This window comes from Sebastes umbrosus, chromosome 5 (assembly GCF_015220745.1).
Source record: "Sebastes umbrosus isolate fSebUmb1 chromosome 5, fSebUmb1.pri, whole genome shotgun sequence".
Classification (NCBI taxonomy): Eukaryota; Metazoa; Chordata; class Actinopteri; order Perciformes; family Sebastidae; genus Sebastes; species Sebastes umbrosus.
Genome location: NC_051273.1, coordinates 12,656,494 through 12,682,534, shown reverse-complemented (window position 1 = coordinate 12,682,534; position 26,041 = coordinate 12,656,494). Strand labels below are relative to the sequence as shown.

Sequence of the window (26,041 nt, the reverse complement as noted above, 5' to 3'; positions counted from 1 at the left end):
CAGATGCCATTAGGAGCATCGGAGGACACAGAGGCACAGGATTTTTTTTTCAGATTACCTGTCTCATGCACTAGTGTTTTATAAAAATACCTTTTTTTAATCATATTTGCTCCATTTCTACCCACTGCAGCTTTAAACTCAACAACGGCATTGTGGTCAAGAGGAAAATAAGCCACCCTTACTTTTTAATATTATTATGGAAATACTGAGTTTTCACAGGAAGGCATGTTGTTTTGCCTTCCAGCTGCATATACCCATTATGTTAAAGACCACCAAGACAGCATCAGCATTGAGAACTGATTCCATCAAAAAAGGCAACAGCACCTATACACAAGGCTTTCTCCCTCACTGATCTCTAATGACATTACAGTAATTTTTACACTCTTGTATCCACGGATAAGTTGGACCGCTCATCATTTCGTGCCGAGTTGATGCTCGGCCTGTAATCACTTCCACAGTCGAGACGTTTGTCGGCAGCGGTCTACTGGCCCAGATATGCTTGTGTTGTGTCGAGCATGGTGCTGTCCCACATTTTACCCTGCTCTTCATTCCCTGAGTGACTAACACACATTACCAACAACAGTGAATTTAATGGACGTGTATGTCAGAGTGGGCGACTCCATCCTACCAGCGGTAGAATAATGAGCGGTGCAATAGACAGAAATAGCCATGAATGTTTGATTATTGACTCATCGCAGCTACAACATCTGACCTAGAATGTGATGAAACAAAGTTTTAAATGTTAAGCGAATTCCATTTCCATAGCAATTAACTGACTTTGTTACTCAGCCAGATATTTTATTTACATTACATTTCTTGCCTGCTAATTATTCTGATAGAATAGACATCCTAAATCTCTTCTCCAACAATGAAATAGAGTGATGAATCACCCCAGATTGAGTTTTTCTTCTTCTCTGGTTTCATTGCCGTTATAAAATGGCATGGGAATCAAGGTCAATCCGTCTGTCTGATCAGTGGATGAATGCTTTTTCATAGCTCTAATACCTTTTTGGCATTATGAGAATGAGGTCACGCAGTGCACAAAATATAGATGCAGATTCATTTTTAATCACAAAATATAAGGGAGGAGGTTACATTCATGTGGAACACAGTAACATATCATATAGAGCGATATGTTGTTTAGCCAGTTTTGTTGTATTTCCAACAGTTGGGCCTTTACAGTGCACATGCAATAAAGAAAAATATTTGTCCCCCTGAAATATTTTCAAATCATCTTATTTAATTAAAAAGGAGTGCAAATGCTGAGGGAGCACATTTCAAACACATTGTCATTACTTACATTTTTTTGCAGTCATGTTCATAACATACTGTACAAGTTAAAGAATATCTAAGTAGTTATTCTGAGTATTGCATCATGCTGAAAATTACACATTTTTCATCTCCTAACAGATTATTCTATGCGGGTCGGGGCTGTCGCTTTCAATTCACCACTAGCAGGAGCATAGTGTTCAATTTTCAGTTTAATGAAACACTGTAAACAGATTATTAGCAAATTAGTTATGTAATAAACTTCAATTTCCATTTTAGTAAGGTATAATTACTTTTTAGTCAGCACTTCCTAATTTTGTGTAAATATTAAGTTATTTTAAATCCTACATTGATCAGTAGTCCAAAGATATTTTAGTCCAATAACATAGCTTAAATCAAATCAAAAATATATGAATGATAATAAACTGACAGAATCAAAATGATTGGTCCAATGGGATGCACTGTATACCATAAAGAGCAAGTTCAACAAAACTGATAGCACATTTCTACTTCCTGGACAGGAGTGAATTGAGAGCAAAAGATTAACCCAACCCTTCATTATACTCCACATTAAGTGTCACATAGAATGCCTGCAAGAGTTTACAATACACAGGATTATGTAGCTATATCAATATTTAAGTGCAATATCTAGTTTGGCACAGTTTCAGCTATTAAGTGCTCCCTCACTTCATTGTTCGTCGTAAACACACAAACTACCACAACAGGTCTATAGTTACCTGCGTATGACGGTGTCTATTTCACAAAGAACTGAAGATAAGTTGGGTTAGTGCTGGGCAATAAAACAATAGTGATATCTCAATATATATTTCTTTCTTGATGAAGGAATTAAATCAACTCGGTACATTTGGTCAAGGTGTCGAACCCCAACAAGTCAATCTGAATGCTTGTACTTGTATGGTAAATTATGGAGATGTGCGAATAAACTGCACGTCAGACAATGGCGTTATTTCATTTATTTTATGTCTGACCAAAAGGAATGGATATCTGTGGTAAAAGGTCTAAACATTTTGGTCATGCCGAAGCAAAGACCTTTCTTTGACAAACAGGGCAATAAAGTGCTCCAAAATAAATACTAAGGACCCGCTGTAGTTATTGAAGTCAAGGTATTGAATTTATTATCCATTGTGTTTCATATATCTTGGGATTAAGATTAAACTGAAACAATCCTCAAAGTTTATTCTCAAGCTTATAGTTAGATATTTCAGATGCATCTCATGGTCTTCATTTTTTAACAGCTGTAACTAAAAAAAATATATTTTGAGTTACAGAAAATTATTTTACATTAATCAAGAATTGGTTGTGGCATTTCAATCGCTGCTTGCTCTATTTAGTAGTTGTGGTTAGTATAATTTCAAATGCTTTTTTGTTCTACCAGTATACATTTTAATTGACATATTATATGTCTGATATCTTCTAAAATAGCGTATATTGTGATAAATATTGTTATCGTATGATATGGTTATTTTTTTGCCCAGCACTAAGTGGAGGTAAAACGATAAGCTCATTCACATCAAATCCCCTCCTCCGTACTGTACAGCAGTCCACCAAGATATGTCTTTTCTAGAGGGATTGCATGCATGGAGCTGGTGTAGACAAAGGAAACAGTCAAGCATGTCGCCCCATCCTTGTAGATTCACAGTATTCAGAGATGATGTCAAAAGGGTTTACGAGTGATTTACAGTGTAGGTCCAGTTTTATGTCGTCTGTGGTCTCCATCATATTCGGTCAAACAGACCTCCGCTGGGCTTGTGCATGCGCCCTGTTTGCTATTTCCTGGTACATCTTGGACCTGAGGAATCGTGGGTAGGAGTCTTTCTCCATGAGGCTGTAGACTTTAGCTTGGACTTCGTTGAGGCTGGTTGGGGACGGATCCTCAAGGCTCCGCTTGGTCTTTTCCCTGGTGCGGAAGTCAATGTTTACCTGCCAGGATAAGGAGGGCAAAGGCAAAGGTGACTCATGTGAAGTCATATCATCATAGTCACATACGCCAACGTTTGTTCTGCACGCCCTACACTACTTGACCATGATCGTCCCTTAACCAACTAGTTTTGGCTGCCTAAACCTAACCAAACCATAACCATAACGTTAACAGTGGCAGATCAGAAAACACTCATTTGGGAAGGCAATGACAAAAGACCTATTTTGGGGTTTAGTTCAGGGGAGTTGTTGCTGAGAGCTGGTCAGTAAACGAAAACAGGAAATAGGCTAACGAACAAGCTGGAGGTGGGTTCATCACGTTAGCCAATCAGTGTGCTATGATCAAGCAGTTCTGACCAATAGGGGTCCACCGTTTCCGGGACTGCCAATTGTTCTGACAGCCCATTGTTCTGAAAGCTCATTGCTCCGACTCTCCATGCAACAAACAGATGCCCATGACTACTTATTATGCAGAACGACATCATCGCACCTTCCTGTCTCTTTGCCTTGAATGCCTTCGTTGGTTGGTACAGCACATAGACTGCATACAGTATAAGAAGTGGACGTCGTCACCATGATGTCATGCATTGGTTTCTGGACTGCCGTTTTGAAGCCTCGAGTTTGGCATTATGGCCATCGCCATCTTGGTTTTTGGCCATCGCCATCTTGTTTTTTTGCAACCAGAAGTGACACGAGAGGGTAAAGCTAAGTACCACAGAATGCTGAATAAGACATTTGTAGGCGACTAAACGTTACAATTAACTTTCATGAACTGAAAACACACTGTGAAATGGTTAAAGGTGTAACATGAAAACACAGACAATTCTCAGACTTCGGTAGCGACATGTCAATCACAAGGTAGCCACGCCCTAAAGCATACCCTGCTTCATTGCCTATTTGACTCTAAATGTGACCAAAATGTCCTAAATGAACATCATGCTGTATAAGAAGACTTGAAACTAGCAATTGAGACTATAAACTCATGTTTACAATGTTTACTGAGGTAATAAATCAAGTGAGAAGTAGGGTCCTTTTCTCATATACTTCTATATAATCGGACTTCTTTATGCACCCAGATTAGTCACCCCCTGCTGGCTATTAGAAAGAACGCAAGTTTAAGGCACTTCTGCATTGGCTTCACTTTTCAGACCAAGAGGTTACCCACTGGGCATGAGGAGTGAGATTAGTTAGGTTTAGGGTAAGAATATCAGGGTAAGCCAACCAGAGGCAGAGTAGGACAGGTCATGCCTTAGTCATAGTAGAAAAAAAATAATATTGCGACTGGTTAGGTCCGATGACGTCATTTTGCATAATAATTAGCTCTGTGCTTCTGTTCGGGATAACGGGCTGTCGGGACATTTTTCAGATTATTGGGGTTTTGGAATAATGGGCCGTCGGAACAATGGCATGGCGGCACGGTTTCACAATAATCAATGCTTGAAGTAACTGAAGGACTGAACTTCATAAAAAGGTGATATTTGATTTTAATAGAGCAAAAAATACCTAAACCTTGTTACTCTTCTAAAGAAAAAAAAAACAATCATATGAGTCCTTCTCTGTAAACAAATGGAGTCTTAAACCTTGATCCGACCTTGGTCTCTATCATGGTCAGTATATGATTATATCAAGATATCACAATTACTATATATTGATGTTGAAAAAAAGCTTTCCTGAAGCGTCATTAAGTAAAGATAAGGACACATTAACACCAGTCACACACCTCTCTGGGTGCCTGAATATCAATGAACTCCTGAAAGATCTTGTTTGCTTTTGACACAAGCTTGGTTGAGCTTTTGATCTTTTTGTACTCCTCGCAGGCCATCCAAAACTCGATATTCTCGTCACTGAACTCGGTCTTGAGAAATGTCCGGAAGGCAGCCAGGCCATCTGGAAAGGACAAAATGAATCAGACTGGTAAGGGGAGGAGGTAAAAACAACTAAAAGCACGTCAAAAACATGATTGATATTGCAGTGTACCACCTATTCCTGTACAGCAGGATGTTTTTTTTTTTCTTCTTCAACGTAGAGTAGCTTGATCATGTGATAATACCCTTCACCCCGTGTTGACATTTTTCCAGTGCGTACACACTCTTGTTCCCTGGAGCGGGAAACAGCTCTCATGATTAGAACACAAACAAATCGGAACAAAATACTCCCACAAAGAGCGTTTTTTTGTGCTGTCTTCATTAGTCAAGATAAGTGATCAATTAATGTGCTCCCCCCTGATGATAACACAGAGGAAGGGCATGTTTTTCTTTGGGCCCAATGTCACATTGACATGTTATTTCCACCCTTCTCATTTCTGCTGTTTACCTAATAAAACTGGGGATGGTCCATCTATGCATATTCAACAACATTACTCACACAGAAACACACATAATCTCATGAGTGTACACAACAACAACAACAACAACAGGCAGGTTTACATGGACACGGGGCTATACACAAACACACACACACTGTTGTTTGAAGAAGTCCCCAAATAACCGTGGTAACAAGTGGGAAGCAGACGTCACAGGCAACAGGGAGTCTTCAAGCTTTTATAGTGTTCCCTGCTATAAAGCTCCATAAAGCTGAGGGGAGCTGCTGATTCAGGTGATAATTATCTCCAGGTTCATCACTACAAACCACCTCTTTCACATAGTTTCACATTGTTAGCATACAAAATATTGGTCATTGGACACTTTAAAGTATAACAAGTGTGATTACATTTCCATCCTCATAAAACATTTGCAAAGCCTGTTTTGTAAATATTTTCAATTCTGCAATGTCCACATGCAAGAATGCATGCATACCATGGATGTATAAAGAGAACTGGATACAGCGTTGGAGGCAGGCTCCTGTTCATTCATATGAGAGTTGCTCAGTGGCGCATGAAGCCAAAATGGCTCGACTGACGAGTGATAAAGTACCCGGATCATCCGGTGATCTTCCTCATCCATTGGAACCCATAGAGCAGGCGCAGCAGCGTTTTCTTTAACTCCGCTTCCCAGCCGCTCGGCCCAGCCTCGGACCCGGGCTCATTCATATTAACGGAGGAAGGAAAACAACTGTGGATTCGAGCATTAGAGCATTTTACAACTTTATTTACAAGTTTTAGGACCTAATGATTTAAATAAGGGCTATTCAAGTGTTCTTTCTGGGAAGTTAATTTACCCCAAAAAAAAAAAAAAAAAAAAATCATCCTCTGATTTACTGACATCTTTCCCAATGTAAGTCTATGGGAAAAAGTATTTTTGGACATGGAAGTTGTAGTACCGCCGTTTGGCCACTACGAAAATTTGCTTCAAAGCCTGGCTCGCTTCCTGAGGGCATACATGTTTTCATGCTCGTAGTCTTCTTCACTGCCTTTGTTGGTGCATTGCTATTTTTTTCGGCACATTACCACCAACAACTGTTAATGAGCAGAATAGCACAACACCAACAGCAAGATGTGAATTATGCCATCCATGTGCTCACACCACAAACTATAAACAAAACAGAGACCTATACTCATAAAAACAATGCCCAATAGTGGTAAAAACAAAAAAAAGCAGGGTAGACCCAAAAGTAGACACAAGACAAAGGCTGGTGAAGTATTTAAGGTAGCTTTCATTTGGAAAGAAGAGGGGCTAAAGGTCTGTTACTTGGTAGGTGGTTGAGGAGGTTAGACTGAGGCAGTGTTTTGCTGAGAGCAAGGCTGACTGAGGGAGAAGGAAGAGGGCATACAAAGTGAAGGTTAAGACTGAGTTGAGGCAAAAATCTATTGCAGGTTATAGGCAAATTAACATGAACTTAAGCATGAACTCTAGCTGAGATGTCAGTGCAGCAAGTGCACTTGATGAAATGACAAGAGGCGGTCCAGAAACTCAGCTTAAATGCACCAGAGCAATTAGAAGCAGCTGGGAGTCATTAGGACAATGCACTGCAGCTGGGACTGAGACAATCGCAGGAGACTCATGTGGCACACTGGGACCAGCCAAGTCAAAAAATACATTGTTGCTCAGTTTAAAACACTCCTGCTATTCTCAGTACTTGAAATGCTGACCTTTTTTTTTTTTTTTTTGAAAAGCTGTCATTTTGTTGTCACCCTGGATAATAACCTTGCCTAAAATGCAAACTGTAACCCTGACACAATAAGCTTGAAAGGCTATGCTGCATGTCAACCTCGCACAATGTTCTTGTACTAACAAGACATATAATAGCAGACAGTGTGCACAGGTCAGGCCCCCAGCCAACACATAATCAGCTTTACACTCTGGAGAATGACACAATATGCAGTCAGGTCCAATTGTAGTACACTGTCCCTTCTTTTAAATTAAATTAATGCCTAGGTGAATGTAATAACCTGTTGAGGGAACATTCTGTACTGTGTTCCTATTGCTTTGACATTACTCATGTAATGAACATGTTTGTGTGTGTTCATGTGCACGTTGTAGTTCATCTCACTAAAGCTTGGTCAAATTGAAACAGGATACGCAGGTGTATCACGCTCCTTCCGCCATGGAGACGGCTCTATTCTTGGCTGTGTGACAAGTTTTATGTTTTCCGCGGGTAATATTAGCGCTCCATTAGTTATGTGTCAAACAAAGGTGTTATGTCACAACCTCGATCAGGACAAAACAGACAATGTTCATGTGATTGCAGGCTGTTTACAGCTCCCTCTCAGTCTAGGCCGGCTGTCTCTGATCCCTTTGTTAGCACAGTGGTGCATCCTAGTTTTGCAAACTCAGACCAAAGCTTTGAAACGTAACTACGATTGCAACCCTGTCTCCTACAAAATTACGTTCCCGTACAACTACAACTGCATCCTCAATTTCGTTTCAAATTTTTCAATTACAGTTTATTTTCTCCCGGATTACGGTCGTGTTTTAAACGGTTTAAACGTGTGGTTAATTTGTAAATCAAAACAAAATGAAACAACGCAACAATACTGTTTCATTACTAGGCTTAAGCAGTAAAACTACTTGGTTAGGTTTAGTAAAACAAACATAATGTTTTGGTTTAAATTGTAGGATGGCGTGTTAGTTCCATTGTAGGTTAAAAAACATAATAATTACGGAGCCAGGGGGAGGGGGGTAATATTTAGAGAAAACACTTCCGAGATTAAAGTTGTAAATTCACAAGAAAAAAACTCACAAATTTGCAAGATTATAAAGTCATACATTTAAGAGAAAAAAGTGGTGCAAACCCGTGGTCACGCCAGCCACCGTCTGAATTTCGTTTTGCCTAAAGTAGTATTATTATGATAAGGATGGCCTGTGAGCAAGGCGAAGGTCCTGAAAGATACATATACACGTTTTCTTTCATTTATTCTTTCTTTCGCTGTTCTTTTATGAACATAAGTAAATACTAATATTGTAGAAGCTACAGGAAAGTAGAGACAAACAACTCCTATCTTTGAACTACACGACAGGTTTGTCTTTTATTTCAGCACAGCGAACACTAAAAACCAACCGTTTAGTAGTAGACGTTACTGTGAACACACTGTGTTACCATAGTTACACACTGACAGTTTTTTTTTTTTTCGAGTAGGGTTGTTTGAGATACTTATCCACATCTACCTACAATAGATGATTGTCGGTGCGCCCCCAGCTTGGGGAAACAGACAGGAGTAACCACCAAAGCGAAAGCGATGTACTGCTGTGGACGGTTCCGGCAGCAAAATGTATTTTAGCCACAATCAATATCCGTTGATGTGTCAGTAGACAATTGATTAAAATCCTGAAAAAAACCCTGTGGAGCTTCCTTTTTGATTAGTCAATTAAAAAATATATATAACTGACTAAAACTAGGGCATTCATGAAGTAAAGATGCCAAATATCCACTGGTTCCAGCTACTCTAATGTGAACATTTGCTGCTTTTCTCTGGTTTATATCATTGTAAATTTTATATATTTGAATTTTGGACTGTTGGTTAGACAAAGAAAAACACCTGAAGTTGTAACATTGGGCTTTAGGAATGTATTCGGGGCATTTTTCACTATTTTACAGCCAAAATAATTACGTCAATTAATTGAGAAAATAATAGGCAGATTGTGAATGTGTTTCTTCTTCATAAAACATTTGCTGGTGGTCATTTTCTGCCCTGCCTTTGCTAGCGCACTACTACACGTAGGGGCACATTACCACCATCAACACTTTGTGTTTGCATTAACGCCCTTTACATTCACCAAGAATGTGTGTAGTGTCAACTACTGTATATGCTTGATGCACGTAAATGTGCACATAGCCTACTAATACAGCAAAAGCAGACTGGTCTCCTAAAAATGACATCTCATTTTACGAAACTGCATTGTCCAGTACGTTTTGAGGGAAGATATTTTCTAATGGATTACATTTCTTTTGAACAAATCACATATCCGTTTCTAATCAAAGTCCACGTAAGTCTGTTTAGGGAGGAGGACGGCGTGGATGGGCGGGTCAACACAGGACAGGAGACCGAGAAAGACTAGTCATATCAGTCAAAGAGGAGCAAGAGTGTGTGCTGAGTGTTTCCGGTAATGAAGAAATCTCACAAAGTGGACAAGCTCTGAATCCACTTTTCTGTCAGCTGGATGAACTCGATGCCACCGATGCTACATCACAAAGCTTGTTAGCAGTTCGAAAATAAACACAAGACCTATTTGTGCAGATGGATGTGTGTGACTGAGTCTGTGCCCGTGTGTGTTTCGTCCATTGGGAAGGTCACAGACAATTATGTGACTCATTATGCGGGAAAGGAGTCCACACAACACAGAGATGAGACCCTTACATAAGATGTGCTTGGAGGGGGGAAATGGACTTGCACTGAGTGAAAAATAGAAACTATTAAAGCAACAGGAAAGGACTATTTTATCGCTATATTAAAGTGGCTTTAATTTTCTTGATGCTGGCGGTATGTGACCTGTGCAGTGTGCAGAGTGTTGAAAAATAGAACATGTGCACTTACATTTGTGAGACAGGAGATGATCAAACGATTCTGACCATCGGACAACCTCATCCGTTGATACTCTGATGGAGAGAAAGACAAAGGAGACTGCCTGAGTGAGATACTAACCAACCAAGGTACTTTCATGCATTTTTAACACAAGATGGTGCTGTATGTATTATTTAAAGGGCAGTCGAGTTTGATGTCTGATTTGTCCCCTGCTCACAGCGCTGCTTCCGCTCAAGGCCGTAAAGTTATTGTAATATCTGGTTCCATTTACAGAATGATGACAGGAAGGACGAGAGGAGACCTTTTTTGCAAATTGTAATGCTCTTTTATGAAATGGTGAAATCATGGTGGGATAACACTCTCTTGGATATTAAATAGATACATTAACATTATTGTACCCCTCCATCTTTGTAGATGATGTCTGGAACATTAGACTATTTATGAAACACATTGTCGTGAACATAAAAGTTCAATAACAACATAACTTAAACATTTTAAACCTGCTACCGTTTTCTCTATGAAGTTTATGATAGGATATTTTGTTCGAGCATCGATTAATTTGCATAGAAATGGATGCAAACATTTTCTTGGAAGTATTTTAAACTTCATGAGGCTTTAATATACCATCCATGTTGTGAAATATTTGCAATTTAAAGGTGCTGAATGCAAGATTCGGAGCCTTTCTATTGCCTCTGCATGGCTGTCAACATGGTGACAGCTGAGCCGGTGGCTCTCAGCTCCTGGTGCTAAGAGTGGAAACAATGGCAACACTGCTGACAGAGCTAACAGTGTTAACCTGAGGGAAACCAGAGAGTGTGTGCTACGCTTCCGCGATGGCGCCATCAGTCGGGATGGCATTATCAGCTGTAACCACCTATATGAGGGCAGTGCAGAGCGGTGGCAGTGAGCTAGCCAATGGGGCACGCTCACATGCACGGCTATGTCAACAAAGCAAAAAGCTTGGATTACAACATACCATCCCATTCTCACAGGAAGGCGAATAAATAGCACGACATTACAAAGACATTATGTGTGTCATGCGAACGCTTTTTAAGTTCTTCGCAGGTCATTTGTACGCCACGCATCAAAACTATTCTAACGACCGCAATTAGGTTTAACCAACACTTAGTCAGGTTTAGGAAAATCGCTCTGGTTGAGCTTAAACTAAACTAAACCTAAGAAAAAATACGTAAGGTAACAACGTAACATGAGTACGGAGAACACGTCACAGAGGTCACTAAAAAACGCCACTAACCTAACTTGCAAAACAAAACACCAGTCTTGAACACCGGTTTCCTGGTTGAAAGTCCTGTGTTTGTTGGACCCATCCACCGGCACATCTGCCCACCATAAGCCGTCATTCTTGCTTTTTTATTCTACATCAATAGCTCTAAGTGCAGTATATTTACGCAGAGTATATTGCATACTAAATGCCTGGTGAGCAACTTCATTCTCTGCTAATGTAGACATTACTCTACTATATCTCTCATAGCAAATAGCGGTTTGATGGTATATTAATGCTCTCGATATCATAAAGAGCCCCTTTAAGGCATTATGAAGCCTAATGACTGACCTCATTTCCACTAATGGTTGTGCTTAATATATCATATTGATTATGGCAGGGTAGCTTAAGTTTAAACCAATCTAATCACACTGAGAGAATTTTTCTCTATTGGCATTCATTTGCAATGGCCTTGTTGAATGTCAAGGCTGAGAGTACAAAACAACTCCTGATTTGGTAAAAAAAAACAATGAAATAGGCTAAAATTGTATCATGCACCCATTTGGTATATTGAACAACAGAGAGTTAAACCGCCAATCTATGTTGCCGGCATGTTGGCTGACAGGAGTACAATATATTACATTAAAAATCCCACTAAAATACTAAAAACTAATAAATGTCTTAAAGTAGACAGCTTTTACTTCAAGAGTTTTAAATTTATTATTTATTAACATGTCCAAGGCCAAGTGTGGCATCTAGAGTTATTTAACACAACAGACGCTTGGGTTTTAATTTGTTCAAAGTTTGGTAGTCCCACAGAAGTAGGCACAGGATTTTTTTGGCATACTCACTTCAGACACCTGGCAGTGGTTTCGTGGAGAGGAGGCAGGAACTCGGAGAAGTCGCTGTAGGAGTCCGATTTGTTGGACAGGCAGCCTAATCTGGTCTTCATGGTGCTGATCCTGCTGAACAAAACACACAATGTTTAATGTTTTCTCCTCACTGTATATCTCCGCTAAAATCAAAAAGAAAACATACCTTCCATGTGTGCAGTGTATGCAGATTAAAATGTCGGTGCATGGGTATGTTTGTCGCTACAAATAAATCTTTTATTCCATTCCACTGAGAAGTTGTGACCTTGGCCTACCTAGGCCTTAGTTGTAGGTTAAAACAACAACCAGCTCCAAAAATATTGATGTGGAAAGTGCAACCAAAACAAGCACATAAAATCACAAATAACTTTATAATGCATTTTAACTATAAGCTCAGCACCATCAAGAACACTGCCGTCCCATTTGAACTGTTGCTAAGGTGGCTAATCGTATGTTTTAGCTTCATGTAGTTGGTCTGTCCCTTTAGATATTTAGCCTATGTATATGTGTTTAAATGTTGTTGGGAGTCCTGATGAATAAACTGATTGTAAGAAATAAGATGCAGAGAGATAAGGCCAACTGGCTGGACAGGACTGGACTGGATGTAGACGACAGGTGCGACTCCATATGCAAAAAGCTGATTCAGTATGGCTGTGCCTCATTCAGCAGGGAGCTATCAGTACCCCTGATACCAAATTTCACATCCTCATAAGGTTTCTTGTTTGAGTGTAGATTGCAGAGTTTAAGAAAACCTCCTATGCAACAATTTAGCTATTCATCAAAGTTATCATTGTCAGAGGACAGTGCCCGCCAACAGCTAGAATTATCAAACAGAATAAATAATAAAAACAATTTGAGACTTGGGTTTATTTATTTGTTGGCTATGGAAAATAGACAATTACATTTTTAGTGGTTGCAGGAAAAGGCGTAGGAATGACACGATAATGTGCAAGGCATTTTGCGTGCAATATAATATATATAATGGCTTTCTTGTTTTTCGCATGTCATTTATATGCCATGTAGTCTGCACTGACTGCAATGCAACCGCGCCGTGTAAATACGCTACGCTAAGAGCTAGTGACGTAGAATAAAAAGCGGAAAAGACCGGTCCAACAAACACAGGACTTTAAACCAAGAGACTGGTGTTCGAGACTGGTGTTTTGTTTTGCCAGTTACTTTAATGACATTTATCTCGTCTTTTTTAGTGACGTTTGTGACATGTTTTCCAAGCTTATGTTACCATACATTTTTAACTTTGTTTACTTACTTATTTTAAGCCCAACCATGATGTTTTTTCTAAACCTAACTGAGTGGTTTTGTTGCCTAAACCTAACTGTGGACGTTATCGTAGTTTTGTTGCGTGGCGTACAAAAAAGCCTAAAATGCATCCTCATCACACGTGGAATATCGTTGTAATGTTGTTTTTATACACCTTCCCATGAGTTTGGGTTGCAGTGATAGTCTGAACCATATTCCCATCTCTCATCACAATTTGTCCCATCTTATTTGCACACTGCTGCTGTCATGTACTATTTGTCAATGTTCTCCCTCCGGAACACTTAGGTCGCTCCAGATGGGGCACGATTGAAAAGATGCTCCACTAAAGGCCCAAAAATTTGGGTAAAAGTAGGTCTATTTCACAGGAAACATTGATGAAAACCATCAGGTGGACAGACAGATCAGTCTTAATCCATTCAGGTGAAATTCTCCAAGCTTCACTCTTGAAAGTTAAGGGTCAAACAATAACAAATAAACAATAAATTCACCATTCAAAGGGAGTTCTGTGCCGGGCTATATTCTTGCCTTTTTTTTATTAAAGTTAAACAAACAAGATATAAAGAGTTAAACAGCAACACATTTATGAACCACTCAGTCTTCTCATTTAACCCTCCTCCAAATAGCCAATAATAATAAGAAAGCGGTTTCCTGTTATTCCTGTGATAGAGTTTATTTATTCTGTCAAACCTCAAAGAAGGTACCTCAAGAGGATGCTTTATTTGTGTTTTACCTTGATAAGAGAACCCTACAACCTGGAAATCTCTGCTTACTTTGTAGCAATGCTACATTTACATGATGGTTGGCTTTTACATATGCAGTATATATTGAGATCAAGATCTCTTTTGAGAGACCTGAGTACAGCAGAGAGAAAGAAAAACAAGCAAAGCTAGACAAAACAAAAAGACAAATGCATATAACAAAAGAACATAACATACAAAGAACACAAGCAGACATAACAAAAAAGCATTTACAGCGTCAGCAACAATCCACCTAAATAGATTTGAAATTAAACGTTTAAAATCAGCCAGTGGGATGAGACATTTAAGTTTTATTTAAATTTTTTTTTATTCCATTTATATGATGCAAAGTAGTGGAAGGCAGTCTTCCCATGATCAGTATTTACCTGAGGGGTAACTCGAGTCTGACAGTCCTGAGATCTGTTCTGGTGAGCAACAGTTTTAAATGTGAAAAGAGAAGTGATAAACTGAGGACCTGCATTGATAAAAACGATAGAATGTAGTTCTCGTCGCTACTTTTTCATATAGTACGGCGTGATGAGGCAACACGTTCTCATCCCAACTTGTCACATATTCTTGGCGTCACGTACCTTTGGCGCAACTACTATGTTTTTAAAGTGAAAATGACACTGATTGTTGTGAAAACGGGACATGAACGAACAGCTAATTGAAACGTGAAAGGGAAACTTGGTTTCTTAGGTGAAAGGCTTGTGTTTGTTGGTAGTAAAACAGCATGTATCTGTTTTCATCCATCCATCCTTCCATTGAGTATTTCCATGTTAATGGCGTACATGCTCTTTCAGAAGCTTTTCTTACCAACCAAGAATAAATCAAAACACTGAAGAGCTTATTTTCAAAGGCACTGTAGATATGATGCCGTCTGCCCCAGAAACGCCATGTTATGTATCAGATGTTATATATAAAACAGATGCACTGGACTGGAAAGGTATTGCGTGTCATCTCTGTGAGTCATAATCTCAAGGTGCACTTCATTTATTAATGTGGAGTTATTTTCAGAGAGGGTTGAAAATATAACGGAGCACACTAAGTATAGACCATGAATATAAGTTGTTTTCTCCATAGACTTGTGGAAGGTTATAAAAGAGTGTTGTTGGGTTGACTTTTTCACACAATGACGGACGGCAGTAATGCCAACACATTGAACACCTTTTCCACACTAATTCAGGATACGTCGCTGTTATTAAAACCTCTACAGCCAGGGAGGTTAAAAAAATGTAAAGTTAATGATAAAATGCACACAAAAGCTAATAGAGTCGCACAATTCTAATGGATTATTCTTCTGAAGAGCATAAATATGCTCATAAAACGGACCTTGCACCCATAACAAAACATACTGTGTAAAGGTCCCATTTTTGTTGGAGAAAAGATAAGCGGATCACTAAAATGAAAAGAATACATCCTCTGAGGAACGTGATTTTCCTCAGCAAATTTCATGGCATTCCGGTCATTATTCAGTTTATGTACAAAGTTAATAGATTGTCTTTAGGGGGGAGCAAAAGACATAGTAGTCAAAATTGGATCTGTTTTATCAAAAATCAGCATTTTACTCTTTTTAAACTTGTGTTTTTCATCTTCTCTTAATGCCTTTTCATATCTTACGTAAACCACTTTCAATTGCCTTGTTGCTGAAAAAGTGCAGTACAAATAAACTTGGCCTGCCTTGCCCTTGCTGATGGCTTCATCTCAGTCAAATTCCACCACCGAGTTACGCTTTCCAAGCTGCTCTTCCTTCAAACTGTGCCATTGTGTGGGCGCCCCCATTCATGGATTGGATAATTAGACAGAGCGATAATAAGTGAAAATTAGAGGTTATTTCACACAGATTGTATATGCATCAACACGCTGTCAGACTGCAATTAGTGCTTTGAATTTCATGTAAACACATCTGGCTCTGAATTTTTTATGTGGCACGAACACAAGGGAATTCAATGAATACATATTGGCACATTGGACAGCAGCTTTGATACAATAATATTGGAAGTGGACACTTCAACAATTTATTATGGTCAAATTTGTATGTGTGTCAGCATGTGTCTTTTTCAGCAGACAAAGGTCATCCAGTGAAGTTGATGAGGAGAGACGTGGACATATTGATGAGTCTGTTTGGCGTAAGCCAAACCGTCAATAACATGATAACAGACCTCCTCCCTCCTCCTGTTATGCTCGACTCTCTAGACAAATCGGTATCTCTCTGACTGATGTGAGCAGTGCATTCTTCGTCGGCAGCGTGGTGCGGACACGTGCTGCCGCTGAGCTATTTATAAAAATCCCTGACAAATCCATGTAGTCAGGAGGAAGCAGTGCATGTTGTATTCAGCCATGCAGCGAGGCCGGCTCCTGGAGGAAAGAGGCTAAAAACAGCAATGGCACTTTCACGTCCCAGATATACACAAGTACACGCCTCGTGAATCTAACAGTACAAGCAACATCCGCTAGACCAGATGCCTGTTGGGCTTGGTGGATTAAGAAGGGAAAATCTGGATCATGGGAGTTGTGTCTTTCTGTGTGTGTATGAGCATCTTCTTTGATGTTACCTAACTTGGTGCAATGCAGGCTTTCAGATTTCCCTCCATTTCCTCATTTCTGCATGCTGACAAGACATCCAGCAGGTGTAGTATTAGCTGACACGCTGCAAAGTGATTATGAAACAGGGTTTGTTAATAATGATGAGATTGGATTCATCTAAAAATTGCAGAAAATGTGCTTAATGCCAATGGGTGGACAGAATTGTATAATACTACATATATAACCAGCATGGTAACAAATGCATGGATGCTCACGGTGCACATATCCGCACTGACGTTAGCATTGACGTTGAAGGCCATGTGTGTCTCATGCCGTCTCTCAGGTTCAAAGAAGAACATCAAAAGGACAGGTCGCATCTCTGCTCTCATTCCTTCTGAGTGCGAGTTAAAAATAGCAACCTGTCGAGCTGAATTCTTGGACACTTCGTTGCGCCCCATCATAGCAGATCACGTTTTTGTCTTAAATCTGGGACAATCCTCCGACATGCGTCATCCTGTTTTTATATAGCACTGTATTCTGTTTGAGGTGCAGTGTGTTGGATCTGGCGGCATCTAGCGGTGAAGTTGCACATTGCAATCAACTGAAACTTCTCCCGTGTGCCTAGCCTAGCGTGTATATGATAACTATGGTGGCCGTCGCAAAAACGCAAATGGCCCTCTCTAGAAAACAAGATTCTTATTCACAGGTGATTATACACTAAAGAAAACATACTTATTTATATTATATTCTGTTTCTGCCAACAGATCCCCCAAAATGTTACACACTGTTCCTTTAATGTAATGCTGATAACATCCTATCCACAATTACCAAATTTAGTCCAATAGAGATCATTTAATTTTACATTTGTAATACAGTACACACTGTTACTACTAGTACAAGTAGGCCTACACTATCACCAAATAAAACAATAGCAATAATAAAAAGAAACATTAAAAAATCTATTAGCAGTAATTCAAAGTACACACAATATCTGGTAAATGGTTTCATATTTACCATTTCAGACATGATAGTGGTATTAATCATCTCATCTAACTCTGCAAATAAGTGCAAATAAGTGTATCTCTCAAAATGTCAAACTATTCCTTTAGGTTTCATACAACAGTTCACAAATGTTCTGTTCATTCAGTTTTACAGCGTGTTAGAATGTGTTGATTTTAAGTTTTGCTTTCACTTTTACAACGTAGTAGGCGTAGCAGGCCCCTAATAACCCACATCTATGGTGCTTATAGCGAACAATAATGCCTACTTACAGTTTATGTCCACTCCAGTCCTTTACAATATCACTTGGGCTTGTCCGGCTTTCTCACAACCTCACTAAATTAGAAGCTGTCTCTCACTTATCCATTAATTAATTCTAATTCATGAACTTGTTCATTAATTCACTCAGTCACTGTCAGCCACACTGCCCCCTCCACTTCTTCACACACATTAAAACAGGATCATTCGCTTGTCTTCTCTCTGCAGAGCCACTGAGCTGTGTCGGATTGTTTTGCTTCTTTGACACTGTTTGGCCTAGAGAACACAGGGTCTAAAACACTCAACCAAATGCTACCAAAGGAATCAAGTTCCTCGAGGTTAATCAAATGCATTTTAAAAATGTTGGCAGAGGCAGAAAATTGCATAATTTGCCAATACACATGTCTATGAGTAGGTCAGTGCTACAGTAAATAAAATAAAAATGTATAGGTTGAATTTCTATTGTGCTATATAGGGAGAGATAGCAAGAGAAAAGCATTTTCTTATCAAATGCAAAAGATTATTACAGTTGAGGTAAATGCTGAACAAGCATCAAGCGGGGATGTTTAAATCCCAAAGGACGCCTCTCAAATTCCGCTGTAATCCATCCCAAATGTTTCAAGATGTAAACACATTAATCATCTCGTTCTCACTCTCTATTCATTCCAAGACACCGATTTAGCTGTTTTCAGGCTAATTAAGATGCACTGTGACTCAGAGGACAAGATATCCAGGATGACTGGACAGCAATTCAGTCTTGGCAAGTCCAGGCTTGTCCCTTTCCTCTCTGCAGCTATAGCTGTCAGATTTGGGAATTGAGTCACAAGAGCACAACTGTGGTCTTGCACTTGTGTGTTTGCATGCGTGTATTTGTGTGTGCACACTGCCCCGTTAGCGGAAGCCCGATGTGTCAGACCATCTGATGCGTTGCCACCGTTAGAAGCTGATATTGGGGTTTATTTCTGACTTGGCAGATGTCTGTTGCGCTCGGCCATGCTGCAGGTAGATTTCAGAACAGGACCCAATCTGCCCCGAGGAGCCGCTATACTCTGATCCAGAAACACCCGCAGCTTCAAACACCATTGCTTCTCTCTGACTCGTCTCCTTGTGCCCATGTGTTGCTGGAAAAGCACACAAGGGCGAAACGTGATAGGGAACGTTGGTAAAAGTGAAAATGATGAGCCCTTTCTGACATAACAGATCGTTTTAAAGGGAGTCGATTGGTTTAAAATAGATTTGACATGTGTGAGGACACTGGTCACCACAGTTTACAGTAAACAAGAGTCCTGTTGTGTCAAGGCAAGCTCAGGAAAACCTTCCGGGAATACACAGTGTAGAGAAAATATGCATTTCCCACACATCAACTGATGTTCATAATAGAAATAAAACCGTGTCAGTTATTTTTTTTTTATTTTGCAGTCTACACAACAATTTATAAAATGTAAGCAAAGACATATTTAAAAAAAAAACAATAACACAATTAATTACTTTTTTGTGGTCAATTTGATCATTCTTTTTGTTTACATGGAGGTATCCTTTTATTGCATTATGTGATTGTTCTTGTCCTTTTATGAAGCATTAAAACATCTATTTCGATAACAGTGCTTTAAACTGAATCATTGATTTCTTTTTCATGTTTTAATATGAATGATTGAGTTGTCACCACCGATGGCTCACAGGTACTTGTGATGAATTAATAAACAGGTGCTATATATAGCCACAGCTGTGAGTAATAGTCACACATACAGCTGGTCTGACACCCGCCAACGTGGCACAGTTGGTAAAAAACACTTCTCTGCTCTTCTTTTGATTGACAGGTAGAACGAGTGGTGCAGCAGGCAGACAATCCCATCTCATGGGAAGATGCACAAATAGCATAACATTATAAGGATGTTTCGTTATGTGAACGCATTTTAGCCTTTTAGCGTGTCATTTGTACGTCTCTTTCTGCGTGTAATTTTCACGCTACGCAACAAAACTATTGTAACGGCCGCAGTAAGGTTTAGGCAACAAAACCACTTAGTTAGGTTTAGGAAAAATATCATGGTTAAGCTAAAAATAAGTACAATACATACGGAAACAACATAACATAAGTACAGAAAACTCGTCACAAAGTCACTACAGTAACGATACTTGAATATAACAACATTTTGGGACACGAACACATGTCTTTTGGTTCAGAGTGTTTGTTTGACCTATCCACCTCCCTTCCCGCCCACCATAACCATTCTCACTTTTTTATTCTACATCACTAGCTCTGAGCGTAGCATATTTACGCGGATGCAGTTACATTGCTGACAAGACAAACCACATGGTGTACAAATGACACGCCTAAAGCAAGAACGGCGTTCTAATAGCACGCAAAATGACTTGCAAATTACCGTGTCATTCATACGCCGAACACACAGTAGAGTTATTGATATGCAAACAGGTAATAAGAGCTTGCCTGCATTCATCTATTCCTAAAGATATATATATATATATATAAATAACGTGCATGCTTACAGTATTTCTGTCTGTGTTTTTTGTCAGTAACTGATTTCACTCTGAATTTTCCACAATTGTTCTTTTTCCTTTTAGTATTTATTAGTTTTGTTATAATCAAAATAATTTAGTTTGTATTTTAAAAACTAGTTTTGAAAATAAAAAAAAACAAAAGCAATGAGCTCTTGTTATGTGCAGAAATGCACAATGTCATCGTTGGGGACATAATATTAGAAAACAATAAGTCATTGACGAAAACATTGGACAATAATCATGTTCCTTACTATGCTATGTTCCATAAAACTCTGTGGCCCCTCGCTCCTCTGAGGGCCTCCTGTGATGACACCTGAGCACATTGCTCACTTCCAACAGTCTCATGGGTCAACCTGGGATAAAGCTTCCCAGGGGCTTTTCAGCACGCAACGCCCCGATACTATTTTCATCTATTTTCTACTCAGAAAGGTACACTCATGTACGGTTAGATTAATGTCACTACCCTGCCGAGCAGGCTCTCCTCTATCTATTTATTATGTATCGGCTTAATCTGTGTCCAGTTCACAAGCTTCAGCAGCGAATTTAATCTCCAGAAGAATAGAAATGCACTGTGCAAGCCTTACAGGGACATGGCACATTATATATCTCTGCAGCTTATTCGGCAACCTGAAAAAAGATTGCCCATCTGCTCTACAAATATTACTATGTTAATAATTTTATCCTCATGTACCATCATGTTCATCTGGATTAATGTTACTCTCCTGCCTGCAGGTGTTCTGCTGTTGCCACTTTTTTGTGTCAGACTTGAACTGACAAACAAGTAAAAGCTTTTATCAACATTGCTACATTTTTTAACTTAGTATTGTAGTTCACCTAATATGAAATATTATCAGACATAACCAGCTATTTATTTTATATTGTGATTTTGAAATTTGCTTAGATTAAGCAACAAAAAAGTAGCTTGGGGGTGGGAAGTATCTATAAAAATATACAATTCACATTGAACACAATTATTTGAACCATTGTTAAAGGGACTGTTTGTAACTTCTTACACGTTTAAATCATTGTGTGGCTACGCTGTTCGGACGAGACTCCAACACAAACTACACGGAAACACCAAAACCGCAAAGTTATATTTAGTGAAGCCCGTCTTGCAAAACAGTGTTGGCCGCGGTCGGAGGAGGCGGAGGAGACCGTAGCTTTGGTCTCCAGGGCCAGAGTCTCTGCTGTACTCTGCTCCTCTGCCTGCCTGCATTCACTCACACACCGCGCTCGTTCTCGCTCTTTTACTCAACTCTCACGTGTATGCGCGCACACTACACACAGCAGAAGAGACAGTTTAGCTCTGAGAATATCTAGTAAATGTATAGTGGACGTTTGTGCAGAAATAAATGACGGGGGCTCCGCAGCGAGTAACGTTATCGTCTCCGACCAAAACTCCGGTGTCTCCCCTGTTCCCTTCGGCCGCAGTCAGGAGGCTGAGGCAGGAAAAGCCAACACTAGGATCAGCATTGATTCATGGAGAGACCTTTGTCTCTTGTCAGCTAACATTACTGCCGAGCAGGTGAAATATAGAGTGATATTGTGGTTTTAGCTGACGTGTGTCGTCTCACTGTTTTGAGCGATGTTTGTTCATGTCTATGTAGAGCGTGCACAAGCACGAGCGCGAGCAACAGGACGCTGACTTTCATTGACTTAACGGCCACAGGTGTCACTGTTAACAAGAAATATCTGATTTCTTACAAACAGTCCCTTTAATAAAATAATTCGAAAAAATTGATTAGTGCAGCTTTAACTTAAGTTAATTAACTTAAAATCAACCACAATCAATGGCAAAATTATCAGCTTTCATCCTGCGCAGTGTGTTTAGAAACCCAATCAGCTCTTCACAGCTACTGCCCTGATATGGTATGACTCTTGAAATCTTTATATTCTGTATAAAAAACTGTTATGCATATTTGCTTTCGCCTCAGGCAAATATAAAAACTGACTGTGCTTGAAGCTCTTCTCACTCACGTTAGAGGCAAAGGGAGGGGAGAAAAAAAAGACTTCCCAATCTTTGGCCGAGTATCTGACTCAGAGCTATGTCAGATTACACTCAAATTAATCTGCCTGTCACTGGGCTGGACAGGACTATTAAAAGCACATGCATGCCAGGGGTGTTCAGGATGATAAGGGCGCACCACTGACTTGCATTTGCTTCCGCAGAACATTTTGCTCGGTGATAAAATTAGAGCTTGTCTGTACTGTAGGTTTACAGATTATTTGTTGGGTTTTGCTAACAAGCTATAACCATCCAGCAGTCGGGAGGATAAATACAAACTGTAGACTTTTAATGTTGCATCGAGTTAACAGAACAGTGATGGAGCCTGGAAGTTATCAGTCAACTCAGTGGTTGACTCAAGAAAAGCAAAATGGTATTCATGTGTGCGATATTTGCGATGGATTAGCGCATCCATCCAGTCACCCATGCCATCACGTGCAATAAACCCAGGTGTACAGTATTCACATTATTTTTTTTTTAGTTGGACATGTGCTTTGTTCCTTTCAGCTTTAACTGCTCAGTGCTACAGACTGAGCGCATGTCTCTAACCACTCATCCTGCCTTCAACCACTTACGTAATCAGTTTGTTCCAGGTATTAATTTTGCATCGCACATCCTGAAAGCATTTCTCTTGAGTAGGATTTAAAACGGTGCTGTCATACAGTATGCAGTAGCAAGCACACGCTGACAATTGAATCACCACATGTGGTGACAATTCTGCTGCACACTGTGACAGTAGACCTAGAATCAATTAAACGGATTACAACTGATTTTATCATGCAGATCTTTTTTTTTTTTTAAGAGTTTATTTTATATATATTTATATCTGAGATTTCTGCTGTCACCTGAAAACAATGGCTGGGATTTTGTTTATGGTGCTCACAGCAAAAAAAAATACATTTAAAAAAAATCAACAGCAAATTGTCTTTCCAGAATCAGTGTTCTGGTTACTCTGGATAATCCACAGACCTGATTGACAACAGTTCATTGGATCTACTCTACCAAACAAAAGATCCCAGTGTTCATACAGTAGAGTAACAAAATTACATTTACCTTCATTGCATTTGCATAAAGACTATAACCTGACAAGCCATGATGATATGATAAGCTGTCATTGGAAACTGTTTGGAAAAGGGCATGCACTTTCAAAAAATACTTGACAGGCGATTGGATGAACCATCCGTCAATCAAGCTCTTGCCGAAGCCAGTCGGGAGAAGAGCGAAAACATCTTTTCCTTCGAGAAAAGCCTTCAGTGCAGTTCTTTGCTCTTCTTTCACTGAAGAAAACTCTGCGGTCCTGATATAACTGATGCTATTGCAGCATCTACGCTAACCTCTTCAGGAGCCAACACTGTTGTTTAGAACAAACATTTGCCTCTCAGTGTCGCCTCACACACCTAAACCATGCCCGTAGCTGCCAGTAGCTCCCCACAGGATGCTGAATGGCCTGAACAGAAATGCATTACTCGAAGCCTGACGAGAAGGATTTTCGTGCAATCTTGTGAGAATCCAGCTGCATGGCAAGGAAATAAAAGCTCGGCCTATACCTCAAAATCTGGGAACCTAATAATTACCTTCATATACAACTACTCTGCATCACCAAATAACATTTGTGGGAAATGTTTGCCATCGGATATGCTTTCTTTTTTAGAGTTATATTCGGAATAGGCAGAAAACATCGGGAGAGAGCAGGGGGGCTGACATGCAAAAAAGGTCCCTAGCCTGAATAGAATTCCAGCACAGCAACGTCACTTGGTTACTATTTATCAATTAAACAAGGCAACATTTATATTAAACATGTCTGCAAACTACTTACTACCAACACATTGAACATGTGTGCATAACGTTCACTGTAAGTATTTTATCTGCTTTCCCTAAAATATCTGCTCCTGGTAACTCGTGCTAATTAACATTATGTTGTTATGTTTTGGGAAATCAAAGCAATTGGTTAAAGAAATATAAGAAGACATTTTGGGGGGGAAAACCTTATTTGCTGATCTGAAAATGTGGTGAGATTGATACCACTCTTCAACACGTTCTCATCCCAGTGCGTCACATTCCGCCGCTTTGTCATGGCCCTTGCTTGGCGTCACGCCCCTTGGCGTCACTTTATTTCCGCCATCAAAACCACTATACTTTCCCTTGGCGTCACTTTAGAATTAGGCAACAAAACCACTACAGTTAGGTTAAGGAAATAACTACTACGTTTTTACATTAAAAATGACACAGAACGTTGTGAACATGGGACACGAACGAACAGCTGATTGTAACGTGGATTGTACGGGACACGAACAGCGGTCTCCTGGATGAAAGCCCTGTGTTTGTTGTATCCATCCACCTCCCCTCCCGCCGGCCCAGTGTGTCTCTTTTCCTTCTTTTAACGACGTCACCACACTCCCGGCACACTTTCTCGGAGTGTTTACTGTTGCTGTGGATGGCTTCACATTATAGTTAATAGAACGCCCGGTGCGTCGCATACCGATGGCTGTGACAAAGCCTTGGTATTTGACGCACTGGGAATGCGAATGAGCTGCACTCTTATGTTTGTACAGTACATAAGAAACAAGTAGCCGCCTAGCTTAGCACAAAGAATGGAAGCAGGGTTCAACAGCTAGCTTGGCACTGTCCAAAGATAATACAATCCTGCTCACTAATTAACCCTTTACAAGATATAACAAGTATCATGGTCAAGGGTAGGGTAAGTAGGAGTAGAGGGGTTCAAAAGTGAAACATCTGGATGTTATGGAAGGGTTTAGAATACACCTTATCTTGAGGTGGCACTTGTGTGGGCTTCAAAGCCCTACTCCATCTTTGATAGCTCTGATGAGTGACATTTACTGGACTGGAAAGCCCTCAGAGCTTTCAGCATCAAGGGAGGGAAGGTGGGAGGGTGTGAACTGATTTTCAAATAGTGCTCACAGGAAATGGTACTAAAAGCATTCGTGAATAAGGAATCACTTAGGTAGAAATATGGACATGCAGCCAAACAGAGTGTACAAAAACACCCACAAAATCAGCTTGATAATAGGCAATATTGAGAACACTCTTGTATGCAGCTTGTGTTCCTCTCTTCCAATAGTTTGATTACAGTTTCCAATGCATAGACGTCAAATCACTTCATCAACAATGTTTTCACTGATGTAACAATAAGCTATTCAAAGCGGCAAGATAATAATAAGCCCAGCGAACCATTTAGAAGGACAAAGACCCACATAATGCCCAGAGCTCTGTGTCCACAGCAGAATTACATAACACTTTGTCACCCAATAAATGAATATGGATCTTTTACCTTGAGTCTGCTGTGTGCGAGAGATGCTGGACTCTTTCTCCCCTTCTTATTTATCACTGCCTATCCCCAAACGTATGTTTTGGCAGAACGCAGCCTCCGTCTAGCCAATGCTGGTGTGTATTTGCATGAATCTGTACAGCTCGGGAACTGAAGATATCTAGTGTTTCTGATGCCAGCGAGTGGGAGCTACACGCGGCATGCTCATTGGTGTGAAATCGTGGGGGGAGAGAGCA

At 39.8% G+C, this 26,041-nt stretch overlaps 1 protein-coding gene across 2 annotated transcripts; it reads right to left on the bottom strand.

The window, feature by feature from the left end:
- Positions 1–1,046: 1,046 nt before the first annotated feature.
- Positions 1,047–26,041, bottom strand: LOC119488877 (regulator of G-protein signaling 8-like). Of its 2 annotated transcripts, none has more exons than XM_037770860.1 (5): positions 25,809–26,041; positions 12,179–12,292; positions 10,118–10,179; positions 4,928–5,094; positions 1,047–3,210 (listed from the first exon to the last, which is right to left on the bottom strand). In XM_037770860.1, exons 2-5 carry the CDS (start codon positions 12,277–12,279, stop codon positions 3,016–3,018), a joined length of 525 nt encoding a protein of 174 aa, XP_037626788.1. In that variant the 5' UTR covers positions 12,280–12,292; positions 25,809–26,041; the 3' UTR covers positions 1,047–3,015. The 2 variants fall into 2 exon arrangements, with proteins under 2 accessions (XP_037626788.1, XP_037626787.1); XM_037770859.1 differs by having other exon boundaries at positions 12,179–12,289; positions 25,809–26,040.

What these genes read in the sequence shown, in the direction of transcription:
- LOC119488877 (XM_037770860.1), bottom strand. Translation starts at nt 12,279, where the DNA reads ATGAAGACCAGATTAGGCTGCCTGTCCAACAAATCGGACTCCTACAGC. An exon ending in ACCACTGCCAGGTGTCTGAA is followed by an intron (nt 10,180 to 12,178) that starts GTGAGTATGCCA and finishes TCTCTCCATCAG; the next exon opens with AGTATCAACGGATGAGGTTG. An exon ending in ATATTCAGGCACCCAGAGAG is followed by an intron (nt 3,211 to 4,927) that starts GTGTGTGACTGG and finishes TTATCCTGGCAG; the next exon opens with GTAAACATTGACTTCCGCAC.